The sequence below is a fragment of the Oncorhynchus kisutch genome, linkage group LG18, assembly GCF_002021735.2.
Source record: "Oncorhynchus kisutch isolate 150728-3 linkage group LG18, Okis_V2, whole genome shotgun sequence".
Classification (NCBI taxonomy): Eukaryota; Metazoa; Chordata; class Actinopteri; order Salmoniformes; family Salmonidae; genus Oncorhynchus; species Oncorhynchus kisutch.
This window is the reverse complement of record NC_034191.2, coordinates 49,559,950-49,580,378: the sequence shown is the minus strand read 5'-3', so window position 1 is coordinate 49,580,378 and position 20,429 is coordinate 49,559,950. Positions and strand designations below refer to the sequence as shown.

Sequence of the window (20,429 nt, the reverse complement as noted above, 5' to 3'; positions counted from 1 at the left end):
GATGTCCTTGTCTCATCGTGCTCTAGCGACTCCTTTTGGCGGGCCGGGTGCGTGTTTCCTCTGACACATTGGTGCGGCTTGCTTCCGGGTTAAGCAAGAACTAGTGAGGCTCTCGACCTTCTCCAAGTCCGTAGGAGAGTTGCAACGATAAAACAAGATTGTAACTACCAATTGGATATTACAAAAAAAAGGGTAACGCCATGGGCCAGAAAAGTTTGAATACATTGGCCATGCTCGGAACTGGGAAATCTCAGTTCTGACATTTCAAGTAGTGATTTCGGTCCTCTTTCTAGAGCCCAAAAGAAGGACCGTTGTGCCACCTTCCAGTTTAAGTGAGCACAGCACAACAAGGTGAGTCCAAAAATATATTGTATGCTGCTGCATAAATGATGTAATATGCCAGGGTGATACTGCATGTATACTTGTAGCCAAGAAAAGAATACTAAGTGTATGTTGTGTAGTAAGCTGTTAGTAGACCATGTGCCTCACCCTAATAATTTGGTAGAAACCACATTTGTTTCAGCTAGTCAGCCATATAAGATATGTTTTTTTTTAAAGGCAGTAAATGAGGCTGAATTAACTGTTTTGTTTCCAGAAAAAGGCTCCGCTGATAGCCAGGTTTAGCAGTGGTAAGATGCTAGGACTGTTGTTGGGACTCTGCTGTTGGGACAGCTTTATGTAGGCCCGAAAAGTTTGTGGGCACCGTTTGTCACCGTTATAGTCCAATTCATTTATTGTTTGGTGTTGTGTTGTGTAGTGGCTTTGCTGGCATGCATCTTAAAAAAGTTTGCCCCAACAAGATTTACATGCCAAAATAACCACTGAATCTTACATGTTTCTACGGCACAGTTGTAATAAAGGAAAAAATAAATATGCTTCAACATTGCAAGTTAAACGTTGTGATAGCCACAACAATGTAGAAGAGGGCCCCGTAATTAAGGAAGACTAGTGATGATAGAACGTCTAACTGACAATGAAAGGCAACTTCGACTGGAAATGAGAGACGAGAGACAGAGAAACATTCTTCAAACCGCCGAGGATGAGTGTACTTTTCTCATTGTCAACAAACAATAGAAAAAAAATGCCTTCTGAAAATAGAAACCCAGAAGTTTCATGCAAGCTTTTAATGACTTGCATGTGTTCCATCTGTAATTATGGCAAACAAACATTTGTGCCATATTCGCTTGCATGCACAGCAGGGAATTCATCCCAACAGTACAGTCTGTACACATAGATGGAATATATGTTTCAGGTGAGTGTCCTGTGTTAGAATCACTCCTACTGTAGCTGATAGCGTTGACCGGGGTTCATATTCACAAAGCGGCTGAGAGTAGCAGTGCTGATCTCGTTCATAATGATTTAAGGCAAAACTGATCCTAGATCAGCATTCCTACTCTGAGACGCTTTCTGAATATGGGCCTGGTATGGGTAGCCTCATAGACGTGTGTAGTAGTGTGTGTGGAACGCCGGAGTAAGTGCTTCCACATGTTTGAGAAACCGTTTACTACATACACTCACTGAACGTCTAATTCTCCCACCATCCCTCTCTTTCCAGTACAGGAAACAAGGAATCAAAACAACATTCCCTACCATTCAAAGAGATGTATCCAGACTTGAAACAGAGAGAATATAATTCTGATGGAAAATGGTTTTGTACAGAGTCGACGTCCTAATGTTTTGGGAAACTCAAGTTGCCTGTATACGGAAAACAAATGCCACTACGGATGTACAGTAGCCTTTTCACGGTGGAAATATGTTTCAAATGTTTACCCTCATAGATGACTATCCGCCCCCCAAATACTCTCTCTCAAAAAAAGAAAACATATGAACTAGAAAAATGCCCTCTCGATTGAAAGAGTAGTATTAGCTCAGAGTGGAGAGGCATGGCCAGTCTGAAATGAAACGTTCCACTGCAAACTAAACGAGACACATTTCCAGACACCACAAACTACTGTACCACACAGAGCACAAAAGACACATTCAGCTCAGGTCTGCAGACCAAACCGTACACCTACTGCACATTGTAATTGTTATAGAGAGAAAGAAACACACACACACACAGTTTATCTCTTGTTTGTTTTGACTTCTTTCTATGTCTGGGGGACATAGGGACATGTTTTTAATTGCACTCATCCTCTCTGTTAAACTTTAATCACTTTGGTGTGATGCTCTCTGTACTAATGTATTACTTCCTCTCTGTCTAGATGTTGGATTCAAATAGACGTTCATGCAGAACGCTGTGGATTAAAAACACAACTTTGGGAAACTCTCTTCCAAGTTATGAAACAATTAGCATCCTAAATGGCCCACATACGCTGCTAGACTGCTACTCTGGAATGACAGTCATGCTTTACATGGCTTAGCTGAACGCTGGAGAATCACAGGGAGAGTACACACACACACACACACACACACACACACACACACACACGGATGCTCTTCGTGGTTGGAATCCATTTTATCATAAATATATATTTAAATATCTTTAATACTATGTTGATAGACGCATACGCATGCACATACACACATGCACTCACACAGACGTGCTCACACACATGATCACACACACATATAAACACGCGTATGCATGCACGCACACCCACACACACTGTATAATATCTGGTCCCCAGAGGTATGCCCTAGGCCAGCTGTGCTGCAGCTGTGGTTTCTGGGTGTCATCCCTTCCTCACAATACACACAACACATGCAAGCACACGACAAACTCACACACACACACACCCTGACACCTCTGCTTATTTTTGCTAAAGCTCAATATTATAGCTCAGAATGTAGTGACAGATTCCATGTACACAGCTGGAGCAGAGGGAGAGAGAGGGAGAACGCAGCACGAGTGCTGAGTGAGGCCAAAGAGAGGGCGAGACTCCCCCTACACCCTCTTATTCTCTTCTCTGATTCCTCTCCCTCCTCATATTCACCTGTGTCTAATCCCTCCCTCATATAGCCTGGGTCGTGTCTCAAATGACACCCTATTCCCTATACAGTGTGCTACTTTTGTCCAGGGCCCCCATAGGGGACGCAACCCTAGTCTTTCCTGCCAGGACAATGTCTGAGAGCTGGAGAAGAGGTTCTCACAGCCTATCGTGGAGGTTCTATACTGTAGCTCAGTGGAGATCACATATGCACCATAAAGAGATAAGGTGATGAAGCAAGGACATTGCTATGGGTGAGAGTAGAGAGCATAGGGTCAGCTCGATGTTAAGATATCTGGCCACACTGCATCCTACAGTACAGAATACAGATGTGAAGTGAATAGAACATTGGGGTCTCTCTTACGGCTGTTGCGGTGACTGTATTACCGACACAAGGGCAGTCCTGAGTCATTAAGGCGGTCAAATTCCACGTGACTGTTTAGTCACTGTAATTAGGCTTCTCCAAGCTCTGATGCTGCTGATGGTCATTAGTAGCCTATCAAACTTGCTAACTGCCTGGTACTCAGTACTCTATTGTCCCTCTAATCACTCTGACATCAATGCAAGTGTAATCAAAAATCTAAATCAGACACTTCATGAGCCCATGAGCTCATGTTGCGCAACCTTTCTATAGGCTATGCAATTTAGCGAGAAAACAGAGTGATGGCCTCTATTAAAAAAAGGAGGATCGCATCAGCTTTCTATAGGTTAGGCCTACTATATTTATTTCTCAACTTTCCTAATAATCAGCACACCTGGCTGGCCTGAAAATGAACCACAGGAAAAGCGTCCTCCATTCTCTATTTAAGTGCATAAATGACATGTATTTTTTCCCGCTGCCCCGGTTTTGAGACATGTGCACGATAATGGTCGATTCTAAATCAAAACAAATTTCACACATATATTATTTGGCACACAGTTGAAGTCGGAAGTTTACATACACCTTAGCCAAATACATTTAAACTTATAGTAAGAAATCCCTGTCTTAGGTCAGTTAGGGTCACCACTTTATTTTAAGAATGTGAATGTCAGAATAATAGTAGAGAGAATGATTTATTTCAGCTTTATTTCTTTCATCACATTCCCAGTGGGTCAGAAGTTTACATACACTCGATTAGTATTTGGTAGCATTGCCTTTAAATTGTTAAACTTGGGTCAAACGTTTCAGGTAACCTTCCACAAGCTTCCCACAATAAGTTGGGTGAATTTTGGCCCATTCCTCCTGACAGAGCTGGTGTAATTGAGTTAGGTTTGTAGGCCTCCTTGTTCACACAAGCTTTTTCAGTTCTGCCCACACATTTTCAATAGGATTGAGGTCAGGGCTTTGTGATGGCCACTCCAATACCTTGACTTTGTTGTCTTTAAGCCATTTTGCCACAACTTTGGAAGTATGCTTGTGGTCATTGTCCATTTGGAAGACCCATTTGCGACCAAGATTTAACTTCCTGACTGATGTCTTGAGATGTTGCTTCAATATATCCCCATACTTTTCCTACCTCATGATGCTATCTATTTTGTGTAGTGCACCAGTCCCTCCTGCAGTAAAGGACCCCCACAATATGATGCTGCCACCCCCTTGCTTCACAGTTGGGATGGTGTTCTTCGGCTTGCAAGCCTCCCATTTTTCCTCCAAACATAACAATGGTCATTATGGCCAAACAGTTATATATTTTTTTCATCAGACCAGAGGACATTTCTCCACAAAGTATGATCTTTGTCCCCATGTGCAGTTGCAAACCATAGTCTGTCTTTTTTATGGAGGTTTTGGACCAGTGGTTCTTCCTTGCTGAGCGGCCTTTCAGGTTATGTCGATATAGGACTTGTTTTACTGTGGATATAGATACTTTTGTACCTGTTTCCTCCAGCATCTTCACAAGGTCCTTTGCTGTTGTTCGGGGATTGATTTACACTTTTTGCACCAAGGTACATTAATCTCTACGAGACAGAACGTATCTCCTTCCTGAGCGGTATGACGGCTGCATGGTCCCATGGTGTTTATACTTGCGTACTATTGTTTGTACAGATGAACATGGTACCTTCAGGCATTTGGCAATTACTCCCAAGGATGAACAAGACTTGTGTTGGTCTACTGTTTTTGTCTGAGGTCTTGGCTGATCTTACAGTCTTTTGATTTTCCCATGATGTCAAGCAAAGAGGCACTGAGTTTGACGGTAGGCCTTGAAATACATCCACAGGTACACCTCCAATTGACTCAAATGATGTCAATTAGCCTAACAGAAGCTTCTAAAGCCATGACATCATTTTCTGGAATTTTCCAAGCCGTTTAAAGGCACAGTCAACTTAATGTATTTCAACTTCTGACCCACTGGAATTGTGATACAGTGAATTATAAGTGAAATAATCTGTCTGTAAACAGTTGTTGGAAAAATTACTTGTGTCATGCACAAAGTAGATGTCCTAACAGACTTGACAAAACTATAGTTTCTGAATAAGACATTTTTGGTGTGGTTTAAAAATTGTAATACAGTAATGTAATACACAAATGAGTATGTAAACTTCTGACTTCAAATTTATGTAAAGACAAGATTAAATCAAGAATAGTCTGACAATATTAGCCTATCACTTGTAAATTATATATTATCACTTGTGAACAATGCCCAGCATAAGGCAAGAAATTATACCTTTTTTTGCGACTTTTTAGAATTATAGTCGCACACCTCATATAGCCTAGCCCATAGGCCTATATGTTTTGATAAGGTTTGTATCACAACTAAAGTGCCAAATAACTTCAAAAAATTACAAGGGGTGTAGAGACTAACTGGCATACATAAGTAACGAGTACCTTTCAAGTTTGGGGAAGATCATTTTCACCATTAAAATGCACCTTTATAATAAAAGCATTGACTGTATCGCATTTACGGTGACTTTTGATAATGGTGTTTTCCCGCTAATGGAACATTTGTGCTTATAGCCTACTGCCATGTGCGCATTGCTGCGTTATAATGTGATGAAACAGCCTAATAGTTGATCAACATTTACAGCTAAACATTCTGATCTGCTGCGTCAGCCACATTGCGTAAAAATATTTGGGAGATTTTAGTGTTTGTCGCGCCCTGGCCTTAGTTATCTTTGTTTTCTTTATTATTTTGGTTAGGCCAGGGTGTGACATGGGTGATTTATTGTGTTTCGTCTTGTCTAGGGGTTTATAAGATTAATGGGGTTGTGTTCAGTTTAGTTGTCTAGGTAAGTCTATGGTTGCCTAGAGTGGTTCTCAATCAGAGGCAGGTGTATATCGTTGTCTCTGATTGGGAACCATATTTAGGCAGCCATATTCTTTGGGTATTTTGTGGGTGATTGTTTCCTGTCTTTGTGTTTTATGCACCAGTTAGGACTGTTACGGTTTTCACGGTTATTGTTTGGTAGTTTGTTCATGTTTGAATTTTCTTATAAAAAAAACCATGAACTATGACGACGCTGCGTTTTGTTCCGCCTCTCCTTCCCAGGAAGAAAGCCGTGACAGTGTTTGTATTAATTTGGGATCTATCGCATCCCACAACTGTCCCAGACTATGTTTCAAATATTTATTTCTCGCACAGAATAGGTCAACGTTTGTACTATGGCGGATAGTAGATTGACATTGGCTAGTGCTTTTGCTGTTCGTTAGGCTTACTCAGCTTGCTGGCTGCCGAAAAGTAAATGTGGACAGTTCTTTCAATATCTTTACTATGTACCTCGGGATTAGTTAAGGATGTTGCGTCCCCGATGTGTCCGTCTTCACTTGTAGCCTGTGAGAAAGACCCGATCCCGCGAAGGAGAGCCATGTGAGAGAGAGGTGCTTTGGAGCATGCAACACTCAGGGAGAAGGGCACAAAGCAGCACTCCGGTCCAAGGATACAACGGCCACTGGCCGCAAAAGGTATGGATTTTTGGGGGGGTGCATTACGGCCACACAAAGGGATTCCGCCGTGAAATTAAAGGCATTATCAAGTACTTGCCAAAATGTGAATGAGAGACTGATAAAGTGTGTGCAGCCTGCGCAAAAAAACTTGCGCCTTTCAAGTTACTTTTTTCAAATCATCATTAGAGTCGCAGCCTTACAATGTCTTAAAAATCTAAACATACAGACCAACGTTTGTAGAACAACTTAAGTTACATGAATAACTCTTAATTAAGCACATAGGAGTACATACACTACCAGTCCAAAGTTTTATAACATCTACTCATTCAAGGGACAGATCAGGACCTAACATAAGGACAACTCTGAGTATGCTATTCTGTTCTTCTGAAATAGACTTAAATAATGGATCTTTTGTGAAGGTGTAGGCTATATTACATGGATTTATTCGACTTTTTAAAATGTAGATGTTCCAAAGGTCTGCATCAGTGTATGTGGAAGGCAGGAGATGCTAAATGTGCTTGTTAATTAACGTCAATTACCGTGAGACCAACAGATATTTGCTTGACAATCACCGGCTGATGTATTTTTGTGACTGCCACAACCCTAGTCTTACTTCACATAACCATCTAAACCTGACTGCATGGTTAGGCTGTGGAGCTGTGGTTCCCTGGACAGCCCACTACTACAGCTCTGCCAGTAAAAACATTTTTTAGTGGGTTTTCCTAGAGTTGCAGTGAGTTTACCGCTTATCTGGTCTTAATTAGGGCGACATGAAAATGTGCAGTGTGGAACAAGGATGAGGATTGACTACTGACTAACTGAACCCAATTGTGAGTGTAAAGGACATCACTTTTAATTTAGTCGAAAATCCCCAACAACCACGAGCGATGTTAAAACGGTTATTTGTGCACACATGAGATCGGTTAGTGTAATTATCACAGGAACAGTCTAAGTTCAGCCTTTGGACCGTTGCGGGACAGTTTTCCCAAAGCTGGAAAAATCGGAACACAGACCAGGAAGTGGAGCTCGACAAAACCGCGGGTCGGTTCCTTGAGGTGTGAGTGTGGGGGTGTTGGTAAAATAAGCGGAGAGTAAGTCATTGGGTCCCGAGAGAGGGGGAACGGGGGTGTGCAGGGGTGCAGGAAGGGTGCAAGGGGGAGAACATACAACAGCGCTGAGGATTTCAAAGAAAGGCAAAAAAGGGGGCGGGTTGCGGCTGAGTTAATGTCACTTTGGAGAGAACAGGGCTTGTTTTGGTTTCAGAGAGTGTGATGGTCTTACAGTCAGTGGGATCGCTCAGAGTTTCCATGACTCTTCCACTAGCCTGAATTAAGAACAATGAAACATTGCCCAACAGCATCTATGTCATGTTTGGGCAGACCGTAAGGAGTCACTGGGGACATTAGCCCACACAAACATACACACACACACACACACAGCCACACACAAACACAACCACACACACACACACAACACAACCACACACACACACATATACACACACAACACACACACACATACATACAACACACACACACACACACACAACACAACCACACACACACACACAACACAACCATACACACACACACGCACACACAACACACACACACACACACACACACACAACACACACAACACACACACAATACACACAAAACACACACACAACACACACACATACATACATACAACACACACACACATACAACACACACATACATACATACATACAACACACACACACATACATACAACACACACACACATACATACAACACACACACAGCGCACACACACAAAACACATACAGCACACACCAACCCCCCCACACACACACACACACACACACTCCAAAGCAAACAAACACACTGTGCTCATGGTGATCAAACAGGGGTGATCTTATTTCCTGGCAGGATGTGGAGAAGGACCTCACGCACAGTTTGGACACTCACTTTCTCAATGTGAAAGCGTAATAAGGTTTGGTTGAGCAACGGTTCACCACGGTCCCAGTCAGCTTACACAGTGACATAGCTAGACTTTCCATTCTATGTCTCTAAAGTAGCAACCACTTTGGCAGATACACAAGCATGAATAGATGTCTCCCCCTACCTTACAAGTAGTATAGCCTTAGTTGTATTATGACTTTTATTTTATGAATAATGTATTGAGTCATTGTAATTGTCTGTACCCTGGGGACTTTTATTCTGAAAGCAATATTATGTCCATAGACACCAGTGGAGGTAGTGTAAACTATCTACAGTCAGAAATACAGTTTACAGAAGCATGCACTTTGACTGACAGGTGTCCTTGCTTACCTTTATACCCGAGGACAGCAACAGCAATGGTGAGTAGAGTGCACAGCACGTAGAGCAGTGCTATGGAGGTCTTCAGTGCCCACTCATTCTTACACTTAGTACACTGGGTACCCTCCTGGATACCTACACAAGGGAGAGAAAATGTGCATGTAAAAACATGTTAAAATGAGTTCTCGACAGCATCATAGTTAGTTTGTTCACACGATTCAAACTGTAACCATACACACACACACGCAACAGGTGGCCCGCCGACAAAAACAGGCCCCTAAGTGGGGGAGGTATTCCCACAAAAAAGAGAGATATTTGATCATGTCTCAACGTAATCAAGCTATACAATTATTGTTATTTTCAAATACAATGTATTTTTGGAATTGTGGCCAGTTGTGGCCAATTTGCAGTGTACAAATTATAATCATTATTTTCCGGCCCCCAGATAATTCGCTCCAACAAAAAACAGCCTGCGGCTGAATCTAGTTGACTACCCCTGCCATAGGAAGTGAAAGGATTTTAAGTGCCTTTTAAACGGTGTATGGTAGTAGGTGCCAGGCGCACCGGTTTGTGTCAAGAACTGCAACAATGCTGGGTTTTTCACGCTCAAAAGCTTCCCGTGTGTATCAAGAATGGTCCACCACCCAAGGGACATCCAGCCAACTTGACACAACAGTGGGAAGCATTGGAGTCAACATGTGCCAACATCCCTGTGGAACGCTTTCTACACCTTGTAGAGTGCAACTCAATATTAGGAAGGTGTTCTTAATGTTTATACACTCAGTGTATATTCAATATATTATATCCTATGACTGGATATCCTGCATCTCTGCACTCTACCTATGGGGGGGCGTCCCAAATGGCACCTATTCCCTATATAGTGCAAGAGCACTACTTTTGACCAGAGTCCTATGAGCCTTATGGGCCCTTGTCAAAAGTAGGGCACTATAAGAGATTAGGGTGCATTTGAATATATTATGGCTCAGGTGGCTACAGAGTCCGGCTATGTCAGAGTCCGGCCATGTCAGAGTCCGGCCATGTCAGAGTCCGGCCATGTCAGAGTCCGGCCATGTCAGAGTCCGGCCATGTCAGAGTCCGGCCATGTCAGAGTCCGGCCATGTCAGAGTCCAGCTATGTGGAGACAGGAGAGACTGGTCAAAGCGTGGCCTGGCTGGCCCTATGTGGGCTGAGGTCTGGGGTTCCCCAGGCCCTGGGTCTGAATCTCCAGATCCCCACATCTGTACAAACAGCCTGGAGGCCACATTAAAGAGCCCAGTTGTTCCCTGAGGCCCCGGGTGGTGAGCGGGCAAGGGACACCATAACAAGACCCCCCCAAACTGTTTACACTGTGCCACAGGCTTATTTTCCTGGGAAAGCCTTCACTTGGCAGACACTATCACACACACACACACACACACACACACACACACACACACACACACACACACACACACACACACACACACAACACGTCACTCCTCATAATGAAACATAAACAGACAGTTCCTGGATTCAATAATCAACATCAGTATGTAGGAGTATGTATTCAAACCAGGGACCTTCAAGTACCTCCAACCAGCGGGGAAAGTCATGGAGGAATTTGGCATTCTCTTACATTTTCCTGGAATATTTCTTTCCAAGGATATCTTTCCTGACAGATGAGTCCCGAGATCCACAGTGCTGAAGGGAACACAGCTGTATTGCATTTGAATTCAGGAAGTGGGTGGAAAAAAAGAAAAGGTCCTGCTTTTCATGTACCTGAAATTAAACTGATTTGCATTGCCCAGCTCAAGGAAAGCCACTTCCAACATTTCCATGGCAACACAAAGATGGCCTGTGCCAACGCAATCTTTGTGTTAAAACTCCTGGACCTATGGTTAATAAATGCCTATAGGGCTTGCAGTCTCATGTAATACGATTATGATGAATGAATTATATAAGTGATAATGCCTGAGAAGACTTTGTTTGGAGGATATATTGGCACGGATGTTAGGCCCAAGACCCCGTGCCAATATATCCTTCAAACCACGGCATCGAGGGCATTATTACTTTTCTACAACGGGTTAATTAACAACATATTCAAATAATGATTGACATATTTTCATTTAAAAAATGTTACTTTGATGAATGTATTCATACTATTTCGTCCTTCCAAGAGATCTAGGGTCGCTACCCAAGCCAGCTGGTCATTCGTTCTATCTGTTCATTGGCCAGAGACCCGAACCAATCGTTTTGTTCTAATTCTATGGATGCCTACCAGTCATCCATTCTAAATGCTTCATTGCCATGATAGCTGGCAATGTTCTTATCCCTTGCTTGCAAACACAGTCACGTCCAACAGTGCAGTCAGAATAACAGTGAAAGGAGCTGCATCTAGTGTTTTTCCTTTGACATATCTTTGTATATATCCGTACAAATGATGCTGATTCATGATTTCACCTGGCAGAGAAAACCTGCCAGCCTGTCTGTCTCGTCCCGACTCCTGACAGGTTCATTACCATAGGACAGCTGGAGATCGAATTTCAATATTGAAACAATATTGCAAATGTCAGTTGCAAATCTCCGCTGTTGAAAACCAAATGCTAGTCTAAACAAAATGGTAGTTAAGGTCCAGATGCTTTTTACATTGTATATCTAGTATATAAATTGCCTGGCTGAGCTGAAGAGACAGTGGATTGTGCAGTATCAGATGGAACAGAGTAAATAGGCATTTCAACGTCATAGATTTAGCCGATGGTCATTTGTGGAATAGACACCGTCTGGAATGCGGTTTTAACCAATCATCATTCAGGATTAGACCCACCCGTTGTATAAAGCCTGATCATTCCCATTATAGAAAAGCATTGGTGTAGAATAGACTCTGGCACTCAAGTTCTCTGGCACCATGGGTGGCGACTCAAGTGCCCGGTCACCAAATGTGGCAGCACAAATCTGGCACCACTCAAGTGCACTGGCACCACTTGAGTGCCAGAATACTTGAGTCACCGCCCATGCAGTTGACGAGCAGTATAGCTAGCGAGGGATAACTTTAGCCAATTGGAAAATACTGAAGTGATCAGCTAGTCAGGTTGCTCTGGTGCTATAGGGCCGCAGTGGGACTTTGGCCAGGGTAGCGAGGTTAACAGGCTTCCTTTTCTATAGCTGTCCTGGGACCTGTAATGATCATTGGGGAGCAGACCTCAGTTTTAACACCCTTTCCAGCTGGAAGATGCATTCTGTCCACTCAGCCAAGTCAAAGTGAAAAGGAGATTTACCGGAAGGCATGTGGAGGCACGGAGTGTGGAGGCACGGAGCTGCCAAGAATATCTCTTAAAATCACTGTGCCGATTCTTTGTGTGCAGCCAGTCAGTCAGAATCGCCACAGACAGGCCTTATAGCAGCTGACCAAAGTATTGGCCGGTGAGATGTATTGGCCAGTGACAAAGCTCCTCTTCAATTTGCCTCCGTGCATGGATCATTGTAGAACATGGCAATGGTCATTCAGTTTGTAGCTGTTAGGGCCAAATAAAATGGATTTCAAAGCTTCAAGGACATTCAGAAGGACTGACGCGTGTTTGGAGTGCAAACCCAATGCCGGCTTCCACTGCAAAAAAAAATAAAAGAACACGACAACATACATGACTTCTAAGTAATCAAAAAGATGCAGACCTATCCAAATATGTTGACAGATATTTTATAAATCTATTGTGCTAAAAGTAAGTCAAAACACTATAAAAAGGAATGTTTTACAATACACAGACAAGGCGTTCCGAGCCTATCATCATTAGAGAATGTCGACAGGATCAACTGAGCTCTCAGGGTTAGCGGTCCAAGTATCCAAAATGGAGGACAGCTGTCAAAACACAAACATGGCCGCCACCAACAACATACAACGACAAAGCAAACCCGCCACCCCCTCGCTCCGATTGATGGTCAAATTTAGAGTCAAGGGGGCAGACTGGGTCAGAGGTTTCCGATGAAGCAGCTGTTCTGTTGGACCTGTGTTTTTTTCTCAGTCCAGAGAACGTCTCAGTCCACGGTCATGATCCGTATGTCATGGCTTAGTTGTTTGTCTCCCAGTGGGTGACTTCCTGGATGGGCCCTGGGGTCTGGCAACAGGACAACAGACACAGACCCATAGGGCTCTATATCACTGGGAAAGCATCTGTATGTTTACTACTATAGGCGCCCGGGATACATACAAGGCCTCTAGATTCTCTGGTTGATTAGAGTAATAGCCATCTAACAGATGGACATTGGACAATTCAAACAAACCAAGTGGAACATAAACTGTCTGTTCTCATATCAAATCACAGGAGCAAATCCTCAAAACAGACCGCAACACTGAGGACAGAACCACCTGGATAGCTGATACTATTTAGACAATTAGGTTTGGGTGTACTGGACTGCAGATAAATGTCTTCTAGTCTATGTATATCTGGACTGAAGACTTAACATAAACCGACCATTTTCTCAGTGAAAATCATTCACCGACTGGTCTGTGATTATAAATATTTCCGTTAAAGACAACGTGTTGTCTACAGTGCCTTGCGAAAGTATTCGGCCCCCTTGAACTTTGCAACCTTTTTGCCACATTTCAGGCTTCAAACAAAAAAGATCTAAAACTGTATTTTTTGTGAAGAATCAACAACAAGTGGGACACAATCATGAAGTGGAACGACATTTATTGGATATTTCAAACTTTAACAAATCATAAACTGAAAAATTGGGCGTGCAATATTATTCAGCCCCCTTAAGTTAATACTTTGTAGCGTCACCTTTTGCTGCGATTACAGCTGTAAGTTGCTTGGGGTATGTCTCTATCAGTTTTGCACATCGAGAGACTGAAACATCTAAGATACTGAGACCATGCTGAGACCACAGGCTGACAAAAACACTTTTACTGCTCGTAGCAAAACACAACGTCGCTCCAAACACAAATAACTTTTCCAAAACAAGCCATGAACAACCATCGCTTTTCACAACTACAGTAGGCGGTTTTCCTGATCGTGGACGTTTGGGATGAACATTGTACGCTATTGTTCTTCGAATGCTATTGAGTTGATATGACATCCTGACCATGTCTACCTTGATCACACTGGAGTACGCTGTTATGTCCCAGTCTCTTTGACCAATGTTTGGTACATATACTGGAACTGTATCCTCATCAACTTGTTCTCTTCTTCAAACTGATCATTAAAGGGGCACTCCGGGACTTTAAAAACATCAAACTGGTCAGGTGGTATCCTTAATTTAACTGTCCAAAAATGGATCTACAAATCCCAGATTTCCCCTTTAAATTCTTGCCCAGAAGGGCAAACGGGTGTCCATGGTGCAAACGTCCTAGCAGAACTGATACGGCCTTGCTCATTAGAAGACAGTGTTTATTTACAGTAAATATGAAGAGGAAGCTATAGTAACCGATTAGAACAGAGTGCTCTGAGCTGAGGTCAGTCTGAGAGTGTTCTGGAACTGTTCCCTGCCTAAAACACACTCAACCCTTGGAATGAACACAAATCAGCTCCAGGAAAGCAACCATTACATTGTTCTGTGAAAGTGAATTTCTGGTTCTCTATTTCGACAACCATGGTTGAGGTGTTTCTCAACCAGACTCGTTCAGGATAGACTCAGGAAGACAATGGACAGTCATGGATAACCTCGTTGTGCCAAAAACACCCAAATGGTGTTGTTAAAAAAACTGGACAATATGGTTGGATGTTACATTTGTTTTTGTAAATCATGCTAAACGCTGGACTTGTTTAAAGCAGGTTTAAAATAGCTGACATCCTGCAGCCCATCTGTGGCTCGTTACTCCAAATAGAGATGAGAAGTTTAATAAGATCATTTGATATACCTGTAAAACAAGCCAAGATCCTTTTACAATTTGGAGGGGGAGGATGGCTCAACGAATGGAATGACTCATACGCAGCTCTGATTTCCTCAATAGCATAACGAAGTAGTACAGAAGCAGGAGACCAAGTGTGTGTGTCCGTCCATGTGTGTGTGTACAAGTGGGCGTGCGTGCTTACAGTATGCGTATGTATCTGTGTGTGAATTAATAAACATGAAGAAATGGCTTACACCAATGTGAAATCCTGTCATGAAATGAAAATGCAATAAAAGACTCAGCCAATTTATCTGTGTGTGACTGACTGGGAGGTATCACTGGGGTTGGCACAGCAGAGACTCAGCTCTGCTTCCCATTACCAGGATGCTGCTCTGTGGGCAGGGGGAGGTGACCCACCGTGCCTTAGGTTTATGCCCAGGCTCAAACTGAGCCTTCAAGCTAAATGAGCTTAATGTGCTCAAAATACAATTCAGTCCAGCTCTCCCTACTACAGGGGAGGTCCTGGCAGTACGGCCTGCCTAATGACGGACTTTTAACAGCTTGGATTGAATGTGATCCAAAACATGCCCCCTGTGTTCACTTAGTTTCTACCTGTGAATGACGTAATACATAGGGAGTGGAGAAACCAAGCGGCCAGAGGGCTCTGAGTTCATGCGGTGTCTCTTGAGGCCCCTAGGAAACTGACACCACCTCTGACACCATGTGTGGCCTGATTTAGGCTCCATCTCTTTTATTGCATGTGATGGAAACCAGTCGCATCCACCACACGAGACAAACAGACGTGATGCGAGCGGTTCTGTGTGGAGAGGAGGGAGGGAGGGATTGACATACAGATGATGAGGGAAGAGAAAGAATTGGACAGGGAGAGAAATGGGGAATGAGAAATGTGGAGAGGGAGGATAGAGGGGAACAGAGAGGGGGGAACATGGGGAGAGGTGGAGAGAAAGCAGAGCGGCTGTAGCAGTGACAGTAAAGAACACAGACAGTAACTCCTGCCACGCCAAAGGACAGTATGAGGAGCCAAGCAGGAAGGGTGACACTGTGACAGAAAGCTTAGGAGAGTCTGAGACAGGGATCTGCCACGTCCCCATAGATGAAACCACTGCTCCTCCTACCAACACACAAAGCCATTCTAACACATATCTACTGGTTTCTACTGGTCACATACTGATCTACTAGACTCTACTGGTCACATACTGGCCACCTACTGGTCTACTGGTCTCTACTGGTCACATACTGGTCTCTACTGGTCTAATGGTCTCTATTGGTTCAGACTGGTCATATACTGGTCTTTACTGGTCTACTCGTCACCTACTGGTCTATACTGGTTTCTACTGGTCACATACTGGTTTCTTCTGGTCTCTACTGTTTACCTACTCGTCTCTACTGGTCTCTTCTGGTTTCTACTGTTTACCTACTGGTCACATACTGGTTTACTGGTTTATACTGGTCTCTACTGGTCTCCACTAGTCACCTAATGGTCTCTATTGGTTTCTACTGGTCACATATCGGTCTCTTCTGGTCTCTACTGTTTGCATACTGGTCTCTATGGGTCACGTACTGGTTTACTAATTTATATTGGTCATGTACCGGCATACCTGTCTCTACTGGTTATCTAAGAGGATCCTCAAATGTTGGGATATGACCAAAAAATACATACAATCATTCAAATGCCTACATTCCACCATACTTCATGTTCCCATACGCCAAGCTTACATTCTCCCATGCTATTTCCCAGGTTCTGTTCTCATAAAGGGAGTCAGGTGCATGTCTTTTACATGCTGCAATAATCTGTCAATCTCCCAGACACCCTTCTCTGATCTCCTGAGTAATGTCAAACAGGAAAAGGGAGTGTAGGGGACAGAAACATATCTGGGCTGCTCAAACTCCCTCACAGAAGAAAAAAAACGAGAGAGAGAAATATAAATGGTGCCTCTACTGTAGATATAAAGGTGGTCAAATTATTCACTCTTTACCGTGCCTAGTTTTCCAGTAGAGGTAAATAAACATGTACAAAATGGTTCTCAAATCAAATCAAATTTTATTTGTCACATACACATGGTTAGCAGATGTTAATGCGAGTGTAGCGAAATGCTTGTGCTTCTAGTTCCGACAATGCAGTAATAACCAACAAGTAATCTAGCTAACAATTCCAAAACTACTACCTTATAGACACAAGTGTAAGGGGATAAAGAATATGTACATAAAGATATATGAGTGAGTGATGGTACAGAGCGGCATAGGCAAGATACAGTAGATGGTATTGAGTGCAGTATATACATATGAGATGAGTATGTGAACAAAGTGGCATAGTTTAAAGTGGCTAGTGATACATGTATTACATAAAGATGCAGTAGATGATAGAGTACAGTATATACATATACATATGAGATGAATAATGTAGGGTATGTAAACATTATATCAGATGAGTTCATTAAGCCATGCAGGCAAGCATGCAAAGGAGGCAGGCAGGCAGAGAGGAAGGGAGGCAGGCAGCAGTACATACTGGGTTCCTGCTTAGCTAACCCCTTCCCCACCCCCAACCCCCTCAGAGGCCCTCCCTGGGTCTGTACAGACTCAACTTTTTTTGCAGCAATTACAAAAACAGGTCATCTTTCCATAAAACTATCAAGGAAGGTGTGGAGTGGGGGGGTGGAAAGGCCCCTTCAGCTTTGGGATTTGAGATCCAAGGAACGACTTGGTTTTTAAGACCTGATGCTGTGTGTGTGTGTGTGTGTGTGTGTGTGTGTGTGTGTGTGTGTGTGTGTGTGTGTGTGTGTGTGTGTGTGTGTGTGTGTGTGTGTGTGTGTGTGTGCGTGCTTGCGATATTAAACTCCTGTCACCATCACTGGTAGGAGCTTAATATCATACTCTCTAAGAAGCAGAAATACCTAACATTAGCAGAAAGAACGAGTGGAAGTGGTGTTGATGACTATAATAATACATAGCCAGAGGTAACATGGACTGACGCACAGAAACCTGCCATGAATTTCAACAGGAAAGTTAAGAAGTCCTTGGCTGAGCCTAAAAAAATGTGTCGCCATACAACTGTGGTCTAAAAAGACGTCTGCTAAACGACAGCAAAAGTCAAATGCATACTGTATGTCCACACTTGATTCAGCATCTTCTTAAATAAAGGCCTAGAGAGAAAGAGCTCAATCTGAAAAAGTGAGAATCAGTGATCCACTTAAAGTCATCGTTTTCAACAGTCATATTTGGCAGAAATGTGTCTCTTTCCCCTTCTCTTTCGTAACCAGCACGCTGAGTTCCAAAGCATTCCTGCAGTGTCTCTATGATCCGCTTAGTGTTGTTGTAATGCTTGGAACCGGGTCTATGTCTCTGCCTCTTTAAAATTGACTCATCTCATTGGTCTCCGTCCCCCTGGGTCTCATCTCGTACTGGGTCCTTCAAGGGCCAATCAAAATGAACCGAGATGCCACAAAGACCCCAGGTGACGATAGAGAAAAGCCAGAATGTCAAACAGAAACAAACAAGCTAAATGTAACTAGAAAGGAAATAAAACAAACAAAGAGGACATTTTTCCTCTGATGCACACAGCTGGAAAAACAAACCATGACCTGGTATTTGAGGCATGACATGTTCTGACTGGCTCCTTTTGTTGTCGTTTGATTCTGTAATGGCTACACTAGGAATAGCACCTTCCAGTGTGCTCTCTCTCCCCTCTGTTTCTCTTGCTCTCGGTCTCTCTCTCTCATTCTCTCTGTCTCCTCCTCTCCTAACTACCTGCTCCTCCCCTGACAGTAACCATGGCAGTATCCAGAGGCCTTGTTAGCCATGAACTATGCGCTCTGTGTCCAACAGTTCACGTTTACTTCCTAATACACCATAAACAAGACGCCGGTGGTCGTAAAGCATGTTTTATTGAGTAGCGCAAATGAACTCCCCCCCCCCCCCCCCCCCCCTGTGCAAGATGACAACATTCACATGTCCAGGCTGAGCTCATACCTCATAAAGAGGAAAACGCATGTTACTCTCTCTCCCAGCCCTCCTGACCCAACCCCACTCAATCTTAGTCCCGGTCCAACTCTAGACCCACTGTTACACTGTGTGTCTATCTATCATGGAGCACGTTTTATTCCACCATGGTTGCACCCCAAATGGCCTATGGGTCGTGGTCAAAAATAGTGCGCTACATAGGGAATAGAGGGTCCCATTTGGGACACAGCCCATGAAAATGGCATACACTATCTTACACTGCCCCAGTCAAACCCAACACTCATTCCATGAATGGTTGTCATAAGGTAATTAAATGGGTGAGTGTTTGACTTTAAGACATGTACAGTATGCGTGACCCATTGATTGCATGGTGTGCGTGTAAAATGCGATGGTACAGGGAAATGGATGGAGAATGAACTCCTAACACAGCTCTGCCAGAAGTGATTTAACTTCAGAAAGAGCCATGAGGTTCTACTTAAATCACCCCAGTCACACACACACACACACACACACACACACACATTCACGCATGCATGCACAGGCACAAACACACACACAATGTTTTGTTATTTTCTTAAAACTGCATTGTTGGTTAAGGGCTTGTAAGCAAGCATTTCACTGTTGTATTCGGCGCATGTGACAAATAAAATGTGACTTGATATGCACAGATACACACACACACACACACACACTGCAGTGGATAGTAGCCATGTTATGGGCTCCTGACCAATTCTGCTAATTTGTGTGTTTTTTCACGCTGATCTTAACTTCCTTTGTGCATAATGTCTCCCACAACATTTCCTATGAATGAAAACAGCTTCTGGACATCAGAACAACGATCAGTAAACTGGATTTGGACGAACAGTTCTACTTCAACGCGTTGGCAGCTCTGGACGTTCTGCTTACTCCAGACCAGGCCCTAATCCATGTGACTTGAAAGAGGCAGCAGCGGCGAAAGAGGCAGGTGAGGCGGTACCCTGACGAGAATACGTCGGCAAGCAAATAGACCGCCATTGCCCTCTGTTCTATTGGCGAACGTGCAGTCACTGGAGAACAAACTGGATGAGCTCCGTTTGAGACTATCCTATCAACGAGACCTGAAAAACTGTAATATGATATGTTTCTCAGAGTCGTGGTTGAACGAGGACATGGATAATATACATCTCGCTGGTTTTCTATGCATCGGCGAGCCTGGACGGCAGACGCGGGTAAGACAAAGGGAGGAGGTTGTGTCTCTTTGTTAACAACAGCTGGTGCGCAATCTCTAATTTAATTACATTTTTTATTTAACATTTATTTAACTAATGTTAAGAAAGTCTTGAGTTTTTGCTTGCCTAAGTTAGAATACTTCATGATAAGCTGCAGACCATACTATTTACCAAGAGAGTTTTCATCTATATTTTCATAGCTGTCTATTTACCACCACAACCATGGTCTATTTACCACCACAACCATGCTGGCACGTTTTACCTCATTTTTACCAACATGTAACCTGTGCAACTAGAGGGGACAAAACTCTCGATCACTTTTACTCCACACACAGAAACGCA

General features: G+C 43.3%; 1 protein-coding gene across 1 annotated transcript in view; it reads right to left on the bottom strand.

The window, feature by feature from the left end:
* The window catches only part of LOC109908782 (collectin-12), a 46,661-nt gene that overhangs the window by 5,633 nt on the left and 20,599 nt on the right, over positions 1–20,429 (bottom strand). The window contains exon 3 of the mRNA XM_020507475.2: positions 9,108–9,230. Coding sequence (XP_020363064.1) covers positions 9,108–9,230 — 123 coding nt within the window. The remainder of the gene's footprint in view (positions 1–9,107; positions 9,231–20,429) is intronic.